Genomic DNA, 21,374 nt, shown 5'->3' with positions numbered 1-21,374 from the left:
TTTGCAATATCCTTCGTAAAAAGTATTTGGGGGATTTGGTTAATGGATTAACCACCTCTATAAAGTAGTTTGTGTCCAATGTGGCTGGAGTGCTTCTGTGCTAAGGGGTTTCAAACTATGTCTCAGTAAAGCATGGATGATGATGTGAGGAGGAGCATTTGTTTGGAAAAGATCACTGAAATGTGAAGTTTTTGTGAATTAAAAAATGTGTTATCTGATGGTTAGCTTGGTGCTGCAGAATAAATGTGTGTGGAATCCCTTTGTCACGCAGATGGACCGGTGGAAGTCAGTATCATGACACCACTCACTTTAAACAGAAGAATTGAGTGGGACGAAGTTTGAAATTGGCACAACTAAACCAAAGAATGCCGGAGGGAGCTAATTGCTTGCAATTTATTTTTAAAAGAGGCTGCAGATGTGAGACTCATTCTCAGTAAGTTATCTTGTGCCAGTAGTTAGATTTTCATTTTGGAAACTGAGATGTGGGAGATTTATTTATAATGATTCAACAGAAACATCTTCCAAGTTAAAAGATTTAATTTTACATACTCACATATTCTTTGATATTTGTGCTAGGTTACCTATCTATAGAAGGAAACTCTAAATAAAAGGTTCACTACAAATACAAAAGATAACGTTACCATGTGACTGCATCACCTAATAAAGGAGGAATGAGAAAGGAGCCTCTGAAAACCAGACAGAAACTCTCAAGAGAATCTCAAGGATCCTGAAAGAAAATATTTTGAGCCCTATTGCATATAACTGAAACCTTATGATAGCATTGGACAGGTATATAAATTGGACAGGTATTTCAAGAGACATCATATGCTAATTAGGTCATTAAAAACTGTCAATTCTACATGTCAAAGTGTGATGACACAGTGCTATTTGATATATTTTATGTTTGGGAGGACTGCTATAAGAGGCAGTATTTTGTTACAGGAGTCGATTGATCTGGTAAACATGCAGCAGATGCTAAGAATGCAAGCTAATAATTGATCTTAGCTGGGGATGTGTTACTTTGTAGAGTTAATGCACCTTTTGTTTATTTAAGTTCTCCTGGGATTTCAAACTAGGTATGTCAAGTCATGAGAGTTTCGATTAGGTTGATTGACAGGGACAGAGTCATGTGGCTAATGGCAGGAGCTAAGCTTGCAGGAAAGAAAGAGTTTCATTTAAAAAATACAAGCAGTTGCCAGAAGAAAGCAGTGCCGCTTTATCCCTCTCACCAAAGGCTTTCTGAAAACTCCAAGCCTGGTAACGTACATCAAAGTAAGTATGCCTGTGTTTTGCTAAGTAATTTTAAAGAGGTTTAAATCTACAAGAGAAATATTGCTTCATTCAAACTCATATTGATAGAATTGCATTTTGTCATGTTTAAGTATTGTTCAATTGTTAAAAGTTAAGCTAATTCATTTGTTATAATTAAACTGTGTTGTTACATAAAGTTTGTTTTGATAAAAGCTCCCCAGTGTGTCAATAGAATCACACCTGGAGGAAAACACCTTATCCTCATACTAATGCCAAAATAGGAAATTGTTGGGGTCTAATATGGCTTCATAATACACATTGGGATTTTTGATCTGAAACCCTAACAAGAGGAACTTGTGCATTTTACTTGTGGCTTTGAGCTGCTCAGTTTCCTTCCCTTGTAAGCTACATTCTCTACTTCAGTACTCAGTGGGTGAGTAATTTCCATTGTAAAAAAATGGGGAATTCCATACGCGAGGTGCTTACAAAGATTAGAATTCAACATTGGCTAATATTAACCCTTACCATTTGTTCTATGAAGGCAACAAAGCACCAAAAGGCATCCACTTCATTTTCCATAACATACAAAATGGGAGAAAGCAAATCACTCATTCCTTGGACATATCCTAAAAATTAAAAAGTTCATGTCAACTTATTTGACTAGCAATTTCAACAACTACAGAACTCTCATGAAATCAGCAACATAATATCATGTTCATTCATTGGGGCGAATGGGATCTAAGGTTATGGGGAAAAAGCAGGATTAGGCTCTTGAGTTGAGCGATCAGCCATGATTGTAATGAATGGCGGAGCAGGCTCGAAGGCCAAATGGCTTCCTCCTGCTCCTATCTTCTATGTTTCTATGTGTTTCATGCCTACATAATTTGATGTGTCAGATAAACATGCAATCACTATCTGTCCAGTCATATCTGTGCAATGTTTTTATTAATATTCAACTTAAATATTACAAACATTAAACATTTGTGGTAGAAAATGTTATGGTACATAGTTTATCACTGAAGTTGAAGACAGAGATTTTAAGTAAGTATTTGTGTAAGCAAAGCTGCACGTTGTTTCCACAGATCATAAGACTTACCAAGGTCAAAGTCATACATGCAGTAGGTCATTAATATGTCGTGCAAGAGAATCAATCCAGGATTTTCATGCCCTTCGTAAAAAGCATTTGTTCTATCTGTTCTGTTGACGTCTTTCTCTAAAAGAAATTTTTATTTCCAAATGAATTAACATTTTCAAACTACTTTCTGATATTAAAATAGAATGAAAGCATTTGATCTTTTCAAATAATACATTTCTGTACTGAAAACGAGGTTAACCAGTACCCTCACGTATCATTTTCTTTTACTCTTCCTGTTTTTTTAGTGGATTATTTATTTCCCCTCCCAAGATGAAACGCGTTAAATCAACAATGAAATACCACATACTCTTTAAACTATCAAGGCACTGAACCAACAGCTCTTATCAGAATCAATGCAGTGACATTTCAGTGAGGATCAAATAAAGCAGCTTCAAGGAACCAAAAAAGTTAAATAATTTCAAAAAGTCTAGAGTCTAAGAAACAAACTCTGAAGGACAATCATCTTAACGGTTAAAAGACTGACTCATTAAAAGAAATATCGACTTGTGTTAAGCTGCTTCATGCTACAACTCATGTATTAGTGTAAAAACTTCAATGTGGAAGTGGCAATGAAATTTGAGATTCGAACTTTCAAGTATACCACAGCAAGATTTGGGAGAGCACATCTCTAACCAAGGGGTAGCATAACCTCAGTCTATTGAGGAACTGCATTTTCAAAACTAGCCGGGTAAAAGGAGGAATTCTTGGGAGTGTCTACAGGATGGTTTTCTGGTCTAATATGTTGAGGAACAAACTAAAGAACATCCATCCTAAACTGGGTATTGTGTAATGAGAAAAGAATAATTGGCAATCTAATTATGCAAGGCCCCTTGGCAATGAGCGACCATAATATGATAGAATTCTTCATCAAGATGGAAAGTGACGTACTTGATTCTGAAACTAGGGTCCTGAATCTAAATAAAGGGAATTATGACGGTATGAGGTGTGAGTCGGTTATGATGAATTGGGGAAGGTTACTTAATAGGATGATGGTGGATGGGCAATGGCAAACATTCGAAGAGCAAATGGGTGAACTGCAACAATTGTTCATTCCTGTCTGGCACAAAAAAATAAGAAAGGTGGACAACCCATGGTTTGCAAGGGAAATTAGAGATACATCCAAGAAAGAGGCATACAAATTTGCCAGAAAAAAACAGCATGCCTGAGGATTGGGAAAAGTTTAGAATTCAGCAGAGGGAGGACAAAGGGATTGATTGAAGACAGGAAAATAGAATACAAGAGTAGGCTTCAAGGAACATAAAAACTGCCAGTAAAAGCTTCTATCGGTATGTGAACACAAAAAAATTGGTGAAGACAAATGTAGGTCCCTTACAGTCAGAAACAGGGGAACGAAGAAATGGCTGACCATCTACATACCTTGGTTGTGTGTTCACAAAGGACACAAATAGCGTGCCAGAAATGTTGGGGAACATAGGGTTTAGTGAGAGGGAGGAACTGAAGGAAATCAGTATTAAGAACAAAGAACAAAGAAAATTACAGCACAGGAACAGGCCCTTCAGCCCTCCAAGCCTGCACCGACCATGTTGCCCGACTGAACTAAAACCCCCTACCCTTCCGGGGACCATATCCATTCCCATCCTATTCATGTGTTAAAACTCACTATTGCATCTGCTTCCACTACCTCCCCCGGCAGCAAGTTCCAGGCACCCACCACACTCTGTGTAAAACATTTGCCTCATATATCTCCTCTAAACCTTGCCCCTCGCACCTTAAACTTATGCCCCCTAGTAATTGACTCTTCCACCCAGGGAAAAAACTTCTGTCTATCCATTCTGTCCATGCCTCTCATAATCTTGTAGACTTCTATCAGGTCTTCCTTCAACCTCCGTCGTTCCAGTGAGAACAAACCAAGTTTTCTCCAACCTCTCCTCATAGCTAAAGCCTTCCATACCAGGAAACATCCTGGTAAATCTTTTCCATACCCTCTCCAAAACCTCCACATCCTTCTGGTAGCGTGGCGACCAGAATTGAACACTACTAAGTGCGGCCTAACTCAGGTTCTATAAAGCTGCAACATGACTTGCCAATTTTTAAACTCAATGCCTCGGCCAATGAAGGCAAGCATGCCATATGCCTTCTTGGCTACCTTCCCCACCTGCGTTGCCACTTTTAGTGACCTGTGTACCTGCACACCCAGATCCCTCTGCCTATCAATATTCTTAAGGGTTCTGCCATTTACTGTATATAACCTATCTTTATTAGACCTTCCAAAATGCATTACCTCACATTTGTCCGGATTAAACGCCATCTGCCATCTCTCCGCCCAAGCCTCCAACCTATCTATATCCTGCTGTATCCTCTGATGGTCCTCATCGCTATATGCAAATCCACCAACCTTTGTGTCATGCGTAAACTTACTAATCAAACCAGTTATATTTTCTTCCAAATCATTTATATATATTACATACAGCAAAAGTCCCAGCACTGATCCCTGAGGAACGCCACTTGTCACAGCCCTCCATTCAGAAACACACCCTTCCACTGCTATCCTCTGTCTTCTATGACCGAGCCAGTTCTTTAACCACCTTGCCAGCTCACTTTTGATCCCATGCACCAGTCTGCCATGAGGGACCTTGTCAAAGGCCTTACTGAAGTCCATGTAGACAACATCCACTGCCCTACCCTCATCAATCATCTTCGTCACTTTCTCGAAAAACTCAATCAAGTTTGTGAGACACGACCTCCCCTTCACAAAACCATGTTGTCTCTCACTAATACATCCACTTATTTCCAAATGGGAAATTAGTAGAAAAACTAATTAGTAGAGAAGCGGTGTTGGGAAAATTGATGGGATTAAAGGCTGATATATCGTGGTGTTGTGGAAAGTTTGGAGGGATGTCAGAAGCTACAGAGTGACATAGATAGGATGCAAGACTGGGCGGAGAAGTGGCAGATGGACTTCAACCCGGATAAAGGTGTAGTGGTCCATTTTGGCAGGTCAAATGGGATGAAGGAGTATAATATCAGGGGTAATACTCTTAGCAGTGTAGAGGATCAGAAGGACCTTGGGGTCCGGGTCCATAGGACTCTTAAATTGGCCTCGCAGGCGGAGGAGGTGGTTAAGAAGGCGTATGGTGTGCTGGCCTTCATCAATTGAGGGATTGAGTTTAGGAGTCGGGGGATAATGGTGCAGCTTTATAAGACCCTTGTCAGACCCCACCTGGAGTATGGTGCCCAGTTCTAGTCGTCTCATTACAGAAAGGATGTGGAAGCCATAGAATGGGTGCAGAGGAGATTTACAAGGATGTTGCCTGGATTGGGTGGCATGCCTTATGAGGATAGGTTGAGGGAGCTCGGTCTTTTCTCCTTGGAGAGACGAAGGATGAGAGGTGACCCTGATAGAGGTTTACAAGATGTTGAGAGGTATAGATCGGGCGGATTCTCAGAGACTTTTTCCCAGGGCTGAAATGGCTGCTACGAGGGGACACAGGTTTAAGGTGCTGGGGAGTAGGTACAGAGGAGATGTCAGGGGTAAGTTTTTCACTCAGAGGGTGGTGGGTGAGTGGAATCGACTGCTGTCAGTGGTGGTGGAGGCAAACTCTATAGGGTCTTTTAAGAGACTTCTGGATGAGTACATGGGACTTAATAGGATTGTGGGTTATAGGGAAGTCTATTTATAAGCCTAGGTAGGTAGGGACACGACCGGCGCAACTTGTGGGCCGAAGGGCCTGTTTGTGTTGCAGTTTTTCTATGTTCTATCATCAGGGTCTAATAATCTACATCCCAGAGTACGTAAGGATGTGGCCCTACAAATAGTGGATGCATTGGTGGTGACCTTCTAAGATTCTATATACTCTGGAACAGTTCTTATGGAATGGAGAATAACGAATATAACGACACTATCTAAAAAGGGAAGTAGGGAGAAAATAAGGAATTATAGACCAGAAAGCCTGACGTTGATGGTGGGGAAATGCTGGAGTCCACTGTCAAAGTTTTAATAGCTGACCACTTGAAAAACAGTGGTAGAATCGAACAGAGCATGGAGTTGTGAAAGGAAAATCATGCTTGACAAATCTACTGGAATTCTTTGAGGGTGTAACTAGTAGATTTGATGAGGGGGGGAAGCCAATGGATGTGGTTTATTTGGACTTTCAGGGCTTTCAACATGGATCCCACAGAAGAGATTAGTGTGCAAGGTTAAAGCACATGGGATTGGGGATAATGTATTGATAGAATACTGGTTGGCAGAGAGGAAACAGAGTAGGAATAAAGTGGCAGGCAGTGACTAGTGGGATACCGTAGGGATCAGCGCTAGGACCTCAGCTATTCACTATATTAATGATTTTGATGAGAACTAAATGTAATATCTCCAAATTTGCAAATGACACAAAGCTGGGTGGGAGGATGAGCTGTAAGGAGGATACAGAGATGCTTCAGTGTGATTTGGACAAGTTGAGTGGGCAAATGAATGGGAGATGCAGTATGTTGATAAATGCGAAGTTATCCACTTTGGTAGCAAAAACAAGAAGGTAGAATGTTATCTGAATGACTATAGATCGAGAGAGGGGAATGTGCAATGAGACCTGGGTGGCCTTGTACACCAGTCGCTGAAAGTAAGCAGGTAGGTGCAGCAGGTAGTGAAGAAGGTAATTGGCACGTAGGCGTTCATAGCAAGAGCATTTGAGTACAGGAGCAGGGATGCCTTGCTGCAGTTATACAGGGCCTTGGTGAGGCCACACATGGAATATTGTGTGCAGTTTCTGTCTCCTTTTCTGAGGAAGGATGTTGTTGCTATGGAGGGAGTGCAGTGAAGGTTTACGAGTTTAGGAGAACGAGGGAGGATCTCAGATACCTATAAAATTCTAACAGGAGTAGACAGGGTAGATACAGAAAGGATATTCCTGATGGTGGGGGAGTCCAGAACCAGGGGTCATAATCTGAGGATACACTTCCAAGCCACCAACAGTTTCTCTGGGCATCCTCAATTGTTTAACCCCATGTAAATCAAATAAAATCACCAAACCAAGAAGCTGAATGCTTGGAAGTGAAGATGGAATTTAAAAATTACAGAAGAGGCAGGTAGACAGCATGAATCAAAACCAGTGAACAAATTAAACACTAGATGAAACTAGCATCAGAAAAATAATGCTTCTTTTGGCAACGTTGATCAAGCACAGAACTCTGATTAGACAGGCATTCAAGTACGATGAGAAAAGATAGTCAAGTTCTGCATGTACGAGGACGGCCTCAACTGCGATCTTGGGTTCAAGTCACACCATGTGTAACCCACCACCATTTGGCCTGGGCTTGCAAAATCCTACTAACTGTCCTGGCTTGAGACAATTCACACCTTTTTAACCTGAGATTATCCTGCTCTCCACTCGCATTGTCTGTACCTGTAAAGACTCGATTACCTGTAAAGACTCGCATTCCAACCATTATCTTGCAATTGGGTCTTTGTCTATATATGTCCTGTTTGTGAACCCAATTCTCCACTCATCTGATGAAGGAGCAGTGCACTCAAAACTCATGATACCAAATAAACCTGCTGGACTTTAACCTGGTGTTGTTAGACTTCATACTGTGCCCACCACCGGCATCTCCACATTATGAGAAAGGAGTGGAGGATCAGTTCAACAGTCATGAAGGTACAATAAGGAAATACATGGGTCATGTTATACAGGTTTAGGGAGTTATGTTTGGTGATAGACTGCATGTAAGGTTTACAACTCAGCTCAGAGTCAAAAACCCTGTAACTAGTAGTGCACAACTGTTTATCCTGAATGAGTATTCTATGATACATAATACAAATAAACACAAAGATTGATGATGTCTTGCAAGTTGCAACTGTAATAGTGGACAGTTATACAGTGTGTTAGTGAACTGATCATTGACCTAGGTTAGAATCCAATCCCAAATGATTAAATGAATGTTTTTTCTCTCTATTGGTTGGAGAGTTCTGAACTGAAACAATGTTGAAAGTCTTAACTCAGTTCCTGCAGGGCTCAGCAGATCAGAGAAAAAATGTAATGCACTATATAATAAAAAATCATCTGGCCTCCTCTCTATTTGTTCCGGGCATGACTAATGCAGGCAATAATAAAAACATTCTATAACTCTTACCTTAGAATGAAAATTTTCAGTCACAGAAATATTAGCATTTCAATTTGAATACTTGCTTCTTTGCCCTCTTAATGAAACATAGGTCTGTTTACCTATAAGACTCTTGTAATCTTTCAACCTTGTATTTCTTTTTTCTTGTTCTTCGCTGACTGACTTCCACTGAAGCTTCATCCTGAAGTACTCATCTCTGTACATGTGAAATAAAAGCAAAAACTTAAAATGGGTTGATTGCTGCTTTAGTTATGTCACAGTAAGAGTTTTAACAACACCAGGTTAAAGTCCAACAAGTTTATTTGGCAGCAAATGCCATTAGCTTTCGGAGCGCTGCTCCTTCGTCAGATGGAGTGGATATCTGCTCGCAAACAAGGCACACGGAGACACAAAATCAAGTTACAGAATACTGATTAGAATGCGAATCCTTACAGCCAACCAAGTCTCAAAGATACAGACAATGTGAGTGGAGGGAGCATTAGGCACAGGTTAAAGAAATGTGTATTGTCTCCAGACAGGACAGCCAGTGAGATTCTGCAAGTCCAGGAGCAAGCTGTGGGGGTTACCGAAAGTGTGACTTGAACCCAAGATCCCGGTTGAGGCCGTCCTCATGTGTGCGGAACTTGGCTATCAGAACCCTCCACTCACATTGTCTGTATCTTTAAGATCTGGTTGGCTGTAAGGATTCGCATCCTAATCAGTATTCTGTAACTTGATTTTGTGTCTCTGTGCCTTGTTTGCGAGCAGATATCCACTCCATCTGACGAAGGAGCAGCACTCCGAAAGCTAATGGCATTTGCTACCAAATAAACCTGTTGGACTTTAACCTGGTGTTGTTAAAACTCTTACTGTGTTTACCCCAGTCCAACGCCGGCATCTCCACATCTTAGTTATGTCAAGCAGACTTACTGTTTATTTAGCATTTCAAAAACTCAATTGTAAAGTCATTAAGTTGTTAAAGGCTTTACTAAAAATGTAAATATTAAATATTCGGTCAAATCCATGAAAAGAAATATATGCAAATCTTCCCTAATTCCTACAGGGCTGCAGAACTCTTGGGTATTGTAGCCAAGAACTTGTTTCCCTGCTTCCTATCACAACAGAACAGAAAAATTATACTGGGTATAAACAGAAAATGTAATCTTCCTACACAGCCCCAGAACAGACCAGCCAAGGTCCAGAAATATCCCATAGTAACAATAGTTGTATGATCATAGTCTACCTTACATAATGAAGCACAAAAATAACTCACGTCTTTCTTTTCGTTAATAATCTTCTCCCTTCTTTTGTACTATCCCATGGGTAATAATTTAGAAGAAATTTCCAAATCACTTTCCTAACTGCGTGACAAAGACCCTGTGAGAGAAACACATTAAATACAGGAATAGTTTTACATCTGTAAAAGGAACCAATATTTTAAGTGATCTAAAATTGGTATTCTTTTTTGCTAGTTTCACAGTTCAGCAGCAAATAATTATAACAAAATGTATATAATGGCCCAGGCTTTCTAGTCACCAGATCATTGAAGATCATAGATTGGAACGGTGGAAGTCCTAACATTCTGATCTATGTAAGAAGTATCCGAGGAGTTTCAACTTCCCGTGGATAATTTCCCTGCTCCCCAGGGCCCTCCACAAACATTTCTGACTCTGAGTTAGAATCAGAAACTTGGGACAGATCTGGGTAATTACCTAGAAAATGTTCGACAGAAAAACTTAGTTTAACTCCTGGCTAATTATGTAACTGAGCGAGCCAGCCAGCCCCACCCCCCCCCCCGCCCTCCCCCATTCACTCTCACACCCCACCATCTCCTCTGACCACGCCCGCCCCTTGACCTACCTCATTCACCTTACCCACCTGCCACCACGCCCACCCTAACCATGTATACCCTTACCACTTAGCTCATCCGTTCACCAATTCACTGACATTCACATGGGCCCCTTCAACTTAGCATTCGGCAACTATTGCAAACAGTAAGAAGGAACGTCCTCTCCAGCCCAATTCTACTGCACTGCAACAAGAACTCTTGGAGGGACACTGCGCTCTGTATTTCTGTAAAGCCAGGCTCAGAAGAGGGAAAAGCTCAAGCAGAGATGACTGCTGTTCCTCAGGAGATGTAGGCCAATATTTATTTTCCTTTTTCGTCATGTACCTCTGCAGTTTTATCAATGATTCTGAAACTTGTATAAATTTAGGTTTTTTTAAATTTAGAACTTCCTCGTTATTTAGCTATTTTGTTTTCTTAAGTAACACAGCTGTTTCGACCATTTTCAATGCATTAAAAACGGTTGGCATCCTTCCATCTACACTAGATGATGGACATATAGCAAATTCATTGGTGATAGGATAGTTTCACAGGGTGCATTTTGGCTGGTGGTTCAAGAAACCAATCTGCGAGAAGCAGATCCTATCACAAGTGCTGCAAATGAGATTATTAGGTGTCGTTGCGGGGTGCTGTTATCGGTGCTGACATCTGTTCTCAAGCTGTAGCCACTGATATCCATATTGGCACATGCCAGCCCACAGGTAGTGTCACCATTTCTCTGCTGTTGGCTCCCATGTACAAAAATCAATGTTTAGGGCTTTCATGTTATGTTTGCAAATATGTGGAGCTTTGGACTGGTCTTCTGGTTCTGGCTACTTCCTTATGCAGAATAACCTTGGGAATGCATCTGTCTTTTATCCTGCAAATATGCCTGAGCCAGGGAAGCTGCCTCTGCTAGCATACCCGAGAGACCTGCCTTTGAAATAACTGCCAGATATGTGATTTTTATGAAATCCATGAAAGCAAGGTACAGAGGTATGTCCTGGTACCTACACTTCCCCTTTGGCTGTCAAATAGAGATCATGTCCATTGTAGATCTGCCAGCACAGAAACTGCATCTGGGTACACTTGGCCTGCAAGTTGATGGAGAATTTTCAGCATGATTTTAGCAAAGGCCTTCCCAGTGACAATTAGGAGTGAAATGCCCCAAGAGATGTTGCAATTTCCTCGGTCACCTTTACGACTTTTGCATCATCCACGTCCTGTGGAATGGATCCTGCCCTCAACCAGAAAAGCAAGAGATCATGAAGGTTGACAGTGAAAGGGCTTTGCATGCTGAAGCATTTTGCCTTCAATTCCACCCTTGCCAGGGGTCCTGAAATCATTGGCTTACTATTTTACATTGAAAATAGGTGTAACAATGTTTTCCATTATCGTCTGTATACCTCGGAGAAGGATTGAGCTCATAAACTTCCTGAGCCATCACTAGTATTTGAAGTGCATCAACAAAGTGGCAGATTCCCAATATCCATAGTACTTCCAAATATTTTTCATGATTGACAGAAATGTTGTAATTTACACAGCCAGTCAGGACTTGCTGTTTGTAACTTATACCCTTCCCTGAATTTCTCTATATAAATGAGAAATGACTGATAAGAAAACCATTAGGAAACAGTCCAAAACATTTTGCTTTGGAAAAAACATCAAAAAATGAAGCAGGATCTTTAACTTTTGCTGATTTAACTTGGTTAATGTTTGAATGAATGCTTTGGCATGCAAAGGCTTGTTTAGTCATTCTATATTTTAATGCACCGTGTCACAGGGGTGGGGTGGTCACCACAGGGGGGAACCATGGCCTGGCGACAGGATTCATCCACAGGAACTGCCTCAACAGACTGCCAAGCCTGCAGTGCAATGAGGCAGTGACTTGTACTCTGCCAGACGCGCCTTTAAAAACAACATCAGGAGAGTTAAAGGACGAGGGAGTTGACCTGACAAAAAATCTGGAGCGGAGTTCCCTTCAGGTGATTGATGATGCTTTTAATCAAGCACCTTATGGCAACTCCAATAATCAACTAGGCCCAGATGTATAGACTTCCATGTTTCCTTTGGCTGTGAGAGTGGGTTCGGATGTTAAGACACGTCTGCACGTCCTAAAGCCATGCCGAGGACATGCAGCAAATCAAATGGAGAGCTCACTTCATTCATACTGTGAACAGTGAGAAAACCAACACGGGAAGTAGAAATGAAAATGTTAGAGAGTCTCAGATGCTCAGGTTAGAATGCAGTCCAAGATTGTCATTAGAAAAAAAAGTTCAAAAAATATTTGGAGGATTTCAATTATTTTACTACATTTTTATTTAACTGCTCATTGTTGATTGTATATCATGTGCCTCTATTACTTTTTAATCTGAAAATCTGTTTTTACTCACTGTATTTGCTCTCTCTTTAGTTGATTATAAAACTGCAACAAATCATCTTTTCCAGAGCAGAATACTTTATCCCCTAACACTCAAATAAGTTGGCCGGTCAAGTGAAATATGAAATTTAATGGCTTTGAAATGTAGATAAAGCATTTGTGCAAATTATTAAATAACTGTATACTCTTGCTCAGAGTCTGGGAATGTTTTGGAAATGCAAATATTACGGTAATTAAGCAACACCTATTCACAATACTAACTCATTATGTGCTTTGTGGCAAAAGTAAAAATGCTGGCTAACAAAGTGTCGTACAAAATAAAACAGTGTTAAAAGAATTCAGTTACCCCCTTGAATATCATTTTTTTCAGGTTGTCTGCGTCGATTACTCTTCCTTCCGCATCCATGCTCTGTGACCACTTCTCAGTAGAAACTGGTTCTTCCCTTTGAACTTCAGGCCTCGTTCCAAGATCAATCTGAAATAGATGTATGATTTTCATTTAGTACCACTTCAGACTTCCTTCACAAGCCAACCAAACAGCTAAAGCACACATTAAAAACTGAAAATTCTGAAAACATGCTTTATCAACGTGACAGTTTTTAATAATTTGTGCGGGTTTTTGACATCGAGAGAACTCACTCGTGTGATGACTTCAAAACCTGGCTCCTCCTGATGGTTAATTTCCAGACCTGAAATAGATTCAGTGAGATCCATCTCAGATGCAGGTCTTTGTTGGGATGTTACATCATAGCCGCGAAAAGCATCCAGAATGTAGTTTGTAACTTTTGAAAAGCCTCCTAACGTAGTTGTATATGGATCCTTCTTGAACTTCTACAAAATAAACCCCAAGATCGTAAACTAAACCATCCATAAACATACCAGAATACAAAGATTCCCAAAAAAGCAATTAATCTAATAGATACATTTTGTGAAGATTGTAGAGAGTCTCCAAATGGTGACTAGTTCATTTTCAAAACAGGCTGGGGCTCCTCTTAGAAAAGAGAGAAATGAGGTGTGGCCTGTTAGGGACCTTTAACATGATGGAAGGGTCTGATAGATGCAGAGTATTCAAGGTGCAAGTCCAAATCTAGGGTTCCCATAAATACAAAACAGCTACTAACAAATCCTAGAAAGAATTCAGGAGAAATTTCTTTACCCAGAATTAGTAAGAATGTACAACTCACTACCACAAAATGGATGGGTTAAGGAGCAGAGAGGCATTTAAGGGGAAGTTAGATAAATACTTGAGGGAGGAAGGAATAGAAGGTTGCTTGGGTGAGATAAAGAAACACATTTTACTATAAAGTACTATACAATTTTATGAAATATCAACCTGCATCAATCAGAAGCCCGCCCATCTACCCTAATTGCACAGCACCACTGATCAGATTATTGGAAAATAATTTCAACTCATCTTGGCTGCTATGACAGTTCCCCAATGCCTCCTCCATCAAGGAGTTTACCCAGTTTATCCTGCCACTGATAGCATGCCAAACCGCTCTGCCCTCAAGTAATCCTACTCTGCAGCATTTGCTCCCTGGCAGGCTCACTCTAAGTGCTTTAGTTCTGTTCCCTGTTCCAACTGCCCTCTTCCCTTCTGCTGCCAGAGAGCAATGGTAGCAAGGAGTTCTCCAGCAGTTTTCTGTAGATCTGTAGATCATTTCCACCCAGTATTTTTCATTTAAGGAAATATGAGGATAGAGGAAAATTAAAATAATGCAGGGTAATCAATTGAATGATTTGTATTTTGGAAGAAAGATTTGTGTATTGCAATGTCTGCATGCCTGGGCTGTAGAGATTCGCATTCTAATCAGTATTCTGTAACTTTATTTTGTGTCTCTGTGCCCTGTTTGAGAGCACATTTCCACTCCATCTGACGAAGGAGCAGTGCTCCGAAAGCTAATGGTATTTGCTACCAAATAAACCTGTTGGACTTTAGCCTGGTGTTATTAAAACTCTGCCTGTGGGAGATCAGATATTGAAGAATGGCGTCTTAGTGAAATTTGGGTCCCACTCTTAGGTGAAGATTCTCATTTTGTGATGTTCTAACTTAGCAAAGCATGTATGCTTTCCAGTATTATATTAAAATAATGCTCTGAGCAAAATATTCAATAATAGTGGGAAACAATACAGTGCAATTTTGAGACACAGAAAATTGTTACAGAATCTCATTTTTAAAGAAAACACACTGCTAAACTATGTGTTAAAAGGTTTTATGTAAAATAATTACACAATGTAATCATAACTATACATACACAAGCTGTTACCACAAGTTAAAAATGATCATATATACCTTAGTATGTATATATTTTATATATACACATATATATTATACTTATACATGTATGCAGTCGTATACTACCCATTTCTTCAAAGTATTCCATTGCTATACGAGTAGTGGAATCAAATACAATGCAGAGCTTTTATTTATATAACTGAAATGTCAGAGTAATATTTATTGATCTACTATAGGATCTCTTCTGAAATTCTTCATAGCAGATCTTGTAAACAATTTTACACTAGGTATTTCACAAAATATTCTGCTATGGTGTAATATTCTTTTAAAGCAATTTAAGTTAAGCAAGCACAAGTTCAGGTCACTCAATGTTTATGCCATACATTTTTAAGCTTGAATTCTAGAATTACATGGAAAGTATAAATTACTGATCCTGATTACTATTCAATATTTGGTTAAATATATAATTATTATTAAAAGCTCAAGAAAGAAAATATTCTGTCCATCCCAGAAATTTGGGCAGGGTCGCACTTGTTGTCCATCCTAATTACCCTCAGCATTTGCTCTTACAACTGAGATTTCAAGGGTCATGGAGAGTCAATCAAGAGGACGGCACGGTGGCACAGCGGTTGGCACTGCTGTTTAACAGTGCCGGGGTCTGGATTTGATTACTGCTTTGGGTGACTGGTCTGGAGTTTACACATCATATGGACAAAGCATTAAGTGTTCAGGAATCAGTACGGTCTTAATACTTTGGATGCAGAGATATCACCTCATTAAATACTTCTCAGACTGATTTTGGAAATACTGGACAAGTGAATATCAGGGGCAAGAAAGAAATGATATCTGATTCAGATCAAGGGAATCCTTGGGAGTGTGCTATTGTGCAATTAAATATTGGGGACACTCTTCCATCCAAGACACTCAAAATATAACAATTTAAGATTATTTATCATAAATATGTAATTTACTTACTTGCACTAAGCCAACTGCATTTTCTTCAAACAAGTTTTCAAAAGACTGAGAAAGTGCCTTACTATTGTATGCAACGAGAAGTATTCGATCATCATGTGATGACCTATAGAAAAACAACAAAAAGGTAGAACATATCATTCAGAGTTTATGTTTTGATGGGATGGCTATGTTCATTGATGCATATTTCCAAATCAAGCCACACAAAAAAAATCCTTTTATCAACATTCATTTTCAGTTTTCAAATTAAAGACCTTTTTTTTATTCTTTCGTAGGATGCGGGTGTCGCTGGCAGGACCAGCATCTGTTGCCCATCCCCAATTGCCCTTGAGCTTAGCGAACAGTAGTTGCTACTGATTTGGAGTCACATGTAAGGATGGCAGATTTCCTCCTCTAATGGACATTAATAAACCAGATTCACCTTCACACCAATTGGTGATAGTTGGTATGGTCACCATTACTGAGAGTAGCTCCAGATTTATTAAATAAATTGCAATTCTACCAGCTGCTATGGTTGGCTTTAAGCCAAAGCGTTAGCCTGGGCCTCTGCATAATTAGTCGAGTAACGAGACCACTATGCTGTCATCTCCCCCTATCAATTATCAATTAAGGAGGCAAAGAAGTTATTTTATGCATAATTGGAAGAAATACAATTTAGTACAGTTCTGAACTTGTTATCAAGAAGAGTCTGAGAGCATTACTGCGGTATTTATTTTCTGCAGGTTTCACAGTGGACAAGGCCATTTTAGCACATTACCCTGAAGTACTCCTTTGAGCAAAATCTGGTTTGAACAAAGAGTGATGTGCAGATGCCGGCGTTGGACTGGGGTAAGCACAGTAAGAAGTCTCACAACACCAGATTAAAGTCCAACAGGTTTATTTGGTGGCACAAGCTTTCGGAGCACTGCCTCTTCATCAGGTGAGTGGGAGTTATGTTCACAAACAGGGCATATATAATCAATCACCAGGCAGTAGTGTTCTCTTCCTGTTGAGGAACACTTCAGCAGTCACGGGCATTCAGCCTCTGATCTTTGGGTAAGCATTCTCCAAGGCGGCCTTCACGACACACGACAACACAGAATCACCGAGCAGAAACTGATAGCCAAGTTCCGCATACATGAGGACGGCCTCAACTGGGATCTTGGGTTCATGACACACTATCTATAACCCCCACGGCTTGCCAAATCTCACTAACTGTCCTGGCTGGAGACAATACACATCTCTTTAACCTGTGCTTAACCCTCTCTCCACTCACATTGTCTGTACCTTTAAGACTTGATTACCTGTAAAGACTCGCATTCCAACCATTACCTTGTAAATTAGTTTGTATCTATATATGCCTTGTTTGTGAACACAACTCCCACTCACCTGATGAAGAGGCAGTGCTCCGAAAGTTTGTGCTCCCAAATAACCCTGTTGGACTTTAACTTGGTGTTGTGAGACTTCTTATTGAACAAAGAAGCCAGGGACAGGTTTCTTCTGATCCTGCTGCTGTCAACAGGGTTTCCCGTCGGCAGGACCAGAAGCTCCTGCCAGTGAGAACAGCCAGAATCCGCTGGCCCACTTATTACCAGGATTTAGTTAAAACCTTATTTGAATATTGCACAAGGATAAAAACTTAGTTTTGCAGCAGATTTACATCATTAAATTCATTGACAAGATTCCAAACTGATCATAAGAACAAAAGAAATAGGAGCAGGAGTAGGCCATCTCGCCCCTTGAGCTTGCCCCGCCATTCAATAAGATCATGGCAGATCTGAAGTGGATCAGTTCCATTTGCCCGCCTGATCCCTATAACCCCTAATTCCCTTACTGATCAGGAATCCATCTATCCGTGATTTAAGCATATTCAACGAGGTAGCCTCCACTACTTCAGTGGGCAGAGAATTCCAGAGATTCACCACCCTCTGAGAGAAGACGTTCCTCCTCAACTCTGTCCTAAACTGACCCCCCCTTTATTTTGAGGCTGTGCCCTCTAGTTCTAGCTTCCTTTCTAAGTGGAAAGAATCTATCCACCTCTACCCTATCCAGCCCCTTCATTATCTTATAGGTCTCTATAAGATCCCCCCTCAGCCTTCTAAATTCCAACGAGTACAAACCCTATTTGCTCAGTCTCTCCTCATAATCAACACCCCTCATCTCTGGTATCAACCTGGTGAACCTTCTCTGCACTCCCTCCAAGGCCAATATATCCTTCCGCAAATAAGGGGACCAATACTGCACACAGTATTCCAGCTGTGGCCTCACCAATGCCCTGTACAGATGCAGCAAGACGTCTCTGCTTTTTAAAAATTTCTGGGTAACTATGTTAACCCACATGCTGCAACAATTGAATTTCTTATTGAGCATAGCTGAACAGTTATATGTTAGGTTATCTCATCTCAGCAAGAGATCCGCACAGTTCTATTATTATAGTTGAGTGATAAGAACTTTAATAACTGAAAGCTGCTGGCTAAATCTGACCCGCTTTTCCACTGGTAAGAGACAAACTGTGCTGCACACATTTTGAGATGGCAGCAATGTAAAAATAAATCACCAATTTATTTTACCTCAAACAACTGGGTTATAAAGTATCAATCAGAATACAACTCCAAATGGAAAAAATGAACAATCTTTTGTCAATCACTGCTGTTTAATTACTGAGCTTCTGGTGAATAGGAGTGAACAATCCACAAGGAAACTTGAAAACCACATTAAGCAGCAGGCTGTATAAGTAGCTGCAATTTGTGTACCAAGAACTGAAGGACACAGTTACAGAGTAAACATGGCCAATGTCAATTCAAGCTCAAATAATCAAAAGCTGTGGCAATCTCCTTAATCCCCAGATATTCTCCAACCCCAAGTGCACACACAACTATATGAACTGTTGACTATATTTTTAGGGATGTAAATACTGAGCGAAAATCCATAATGGCTGATTATTAAGTGCTGCTTTAAACTAGTGTATTTTCTTTCAAGGAAATTGGTCAATCTACCCCAGTCACATGGGACTCAAGACCTAGAACGATCTTCAGGTCAAGATGACAAGATAGGCGTTAGTTACAGCAGTGCATGCAGAGGTAATTCGGTCCCCATTTTAAGGTCATATATTCCATATATTATTTGTATTTGAACAAAAAATACAAGCAATTTGTCAAGCAACTAAAGTTGAAATTTCTATGCAATGTAGACGATTAATTTTTTTTTATTTGTTTGTGGGACATTGGCATCGCTGGCAGGCCAGCATTTAGTGCCCATCCCGAGTTGCCCCTGAGAAGATGGTGGTGAGCTGCCTTCTTGAACAACTGAGTGTCTCACTCGACCATTTCAGAGGGTAGTTGAGAGTTAACTACATTGCTGTGGGTCTAGAGTCACATGTAGGCCAGACCGGGTAAAGATGGCAGATTTCCTTCCCGAAAGGACATTAGTGAACCAGATGGGTTTTTCGACAATTGACAATGGTTTCATGGTCATCAGTAGATTCTTAATTCCAGATATTTTTTATTGAATTAAAATTCCACCACTTGCCGTGGCAGGATTCGAACCTAGGTCCCCAGAACATGAGCTGAGTTTCTGGATTAATAGTCTAGCGATAATACCACTAGGCCATCACCTCCCCTAACTTGGGAGACAGATAAGGGCACGACTGTGTCACCACAACAGGGAAGGTGTAAATACAGTGTGACAAGTTTGCATAGCAGACTTCCATCACAGCAAATGCATGACAACACAAAAAAAAACTTTTTCAACAGGAAGCACAGGCAGACGGAAAAGTTTTAATATATAATGATAGATCCCCAGATTAAGCACATTAGCATGTTGCAGCTGTCTATACCTCTGGTCTCAGATTATTACAATGTTCAAACAAATGACTGTCACAATACCATGATGAAAAGAGACAGGCATGCAGGCAATTTCATGTGTCATCAAAAATAGCTCAAGAAAAAATTATTTAATATTTACGTGCAAATTCTGAATCAGTTCTCCCAAAATCACACCTCTTAAGGAATGGAAAGATCTGTTTTTTCTTGTTTTGCATAATCATTTCCACAAAAAAATACACTTATTTTTATTAACTCAAAGTCAGCCTTTTTAAAAAAAAACTTCCTTGGTTATCTACTTCACTTTCTATTCTTAGGTTGCTGCCATAGTTCTCTTTGCCTCAAAGCACAGCCACATACCACTATGAAGTTGCTGCCTGGAGTTGGTAAAAAGAAAAGACTCTCTCTCTCTCTCCAGAAGTTTTCTGAAAGCTCCTGGGCTGTTACCCAAGTCAGAGCAAGTATATCTGTGTTGACTAACTATTTTTAAAGAGGGGGTTTGAGTCTATAAGATAAATATTGCTTAATTGGAACCGTGATGAGTTAGAAGTTAAGAGTTTCTTTTTACGTTTAAAAATTGTTCAACTGTTAAGAGTTAAACTATTTCATTTTGTTAGAGATATATTTAAACTGCGCTATGAATAAAGCTCGTTTTGATAGCAAGATCCCTAATTTGTCTATGGAGTCTACGGAAATAGGGCAAACAGGTAGGGAGGTCATGGAACCTTTACAGATTAAAAGGGAGGAGATGCTCGCTGTCTTGAGGCAAATCAGAGTGGATAAATCCCCAGGACCAGACAGGGTATTCCCACGGACCTTGAGGGAAGCTAGTGTTGAACTTGCAGGGGCCCTGGCAGACATATTTAAAATGTCAGTATTCACGGGGGAGGTGCCGGATGATTGGAGGGTGGCTCATGTTGTTCCGTTGTTTAAAAAAGGTTGCAAAAGAAATCCGGGAAATTATAGACCAGTAAGTTTGACGTCGGTGGTGGGCAAGTTATTGGAAGGTGTGATAAGGGATAGGATCTACAAATATTTGGATAGACAGGGACTTATTAGGGAGAGTCAACATGGCTTTGTGCGTGGTAGGTCATGTTTGACCAATCTATTAGAGTTTTTCGAGGAGGTTACCAGGAAAGTGGATGAAGGGAAGGCGGTGGATGTTGTTGACCTGGATTTCAGCAAGGCCTTTGACAAGGTCCCTCATGGGAGGTTAGTTAGGAAGGTTCAGTCGCTAGGTATACATGGGGAGGTAGTAAATTGGATAAGACACTGGCTCAATGGAAGAAGCCAGAGAGTGGTTGTGGAGGATTGCTTCTCTGAGTGGAGGCCTGTGACTAGTGGGGTGCCGCAGGGATCGGTGTTGGATCCATTGTTGTTTGTCATCTATATCAATGATCTGGATGATAATGTGATAAATTGGACCAGCAAGTTTGCTGATGATACAAAGATTGGAGGTGTAGTGGACAGTGAGGAAGGTTTTCAAAGCTTGCAGAGGGATTTGGACCAACTAGAAAAATGGGCTGAAAAATGGCAAATGGAATTTAACGCAGACAAGTGTGAGATATTGCACATTGGAAGGACAAACCAAAGTAGAACGTACAGGGTAAATGGTAGGACTCTGAAGAGTGCAGTTGAACAGAGGGATCTGGGAATACAGGTATAGAATTCCCTAAAAGTGACGTCACAGGTGGATAGGGTCGTAAAGAGTGCCTTTAGTA

The 21,374-nt window shown here is 40.4% G+C and overlaps 1 protein-coding gene across 2 annotated transcripts in view; it reads right to left on the bottom strand.

Annotated features, from left to right (window-relative positions):
* The window catches only part of tbc1d15 (TBC1 domain family, member 15), a 52,013-nt gene that overhangs the window by 10,696 nt on the left and 19,943 nt on the right, over nt 1–21,374 (bottom strand). For both annotated transcript variants that reach the window (XM_078219780.1, XM_078219781.1), the window contains exons 6-12: nt 15,857–15,959; nt 13,285–13,476; nt 12,992–13,120; nt 9,714–9,817; nt 8,563–8,657; nt 2,348–2,464; nt 1,777–1,877 (exon numbers count right to left, since the gene is read on the bottom strand). In XM_078219780.1, coding sequence (XP_078075906.1) covers nt 1,777–1,877; nt 2,348–2,464; nt 8,563–8,657; nt 9,714–9,817; nt 12,992–13,120; nt 13,285–13,476; nt 15,857–15,959 — 841 coding nt within the window. The remainder of the gene's footprint in view (nt 1–1,776; nt 1,878–2,347; nt 2,465–8,562; nt 8,658–9,713; nt 9,818–12,991; nt 13,121–13,284; nt 13,477–15,856; nt 15,960–21,374) is intronic.

This window comes from Mustelus asterias, chromosome 9 (genome assembly GCF_964213995.1).
Source record: "Mustelus asterias chromosome 9, sMusAst1.hap1.1, whole genome shotgun sequence".
Taxonomy (NCBI): Eukaryota; Metazoa; Chordata; class Chondrichthyes; order Carcharhiniformes; family Triakidae; genus Mustelus; species Mustelus asterias.
This window is presented reverse-complemented; position numbering and strand designations above follow the sequence as displayed.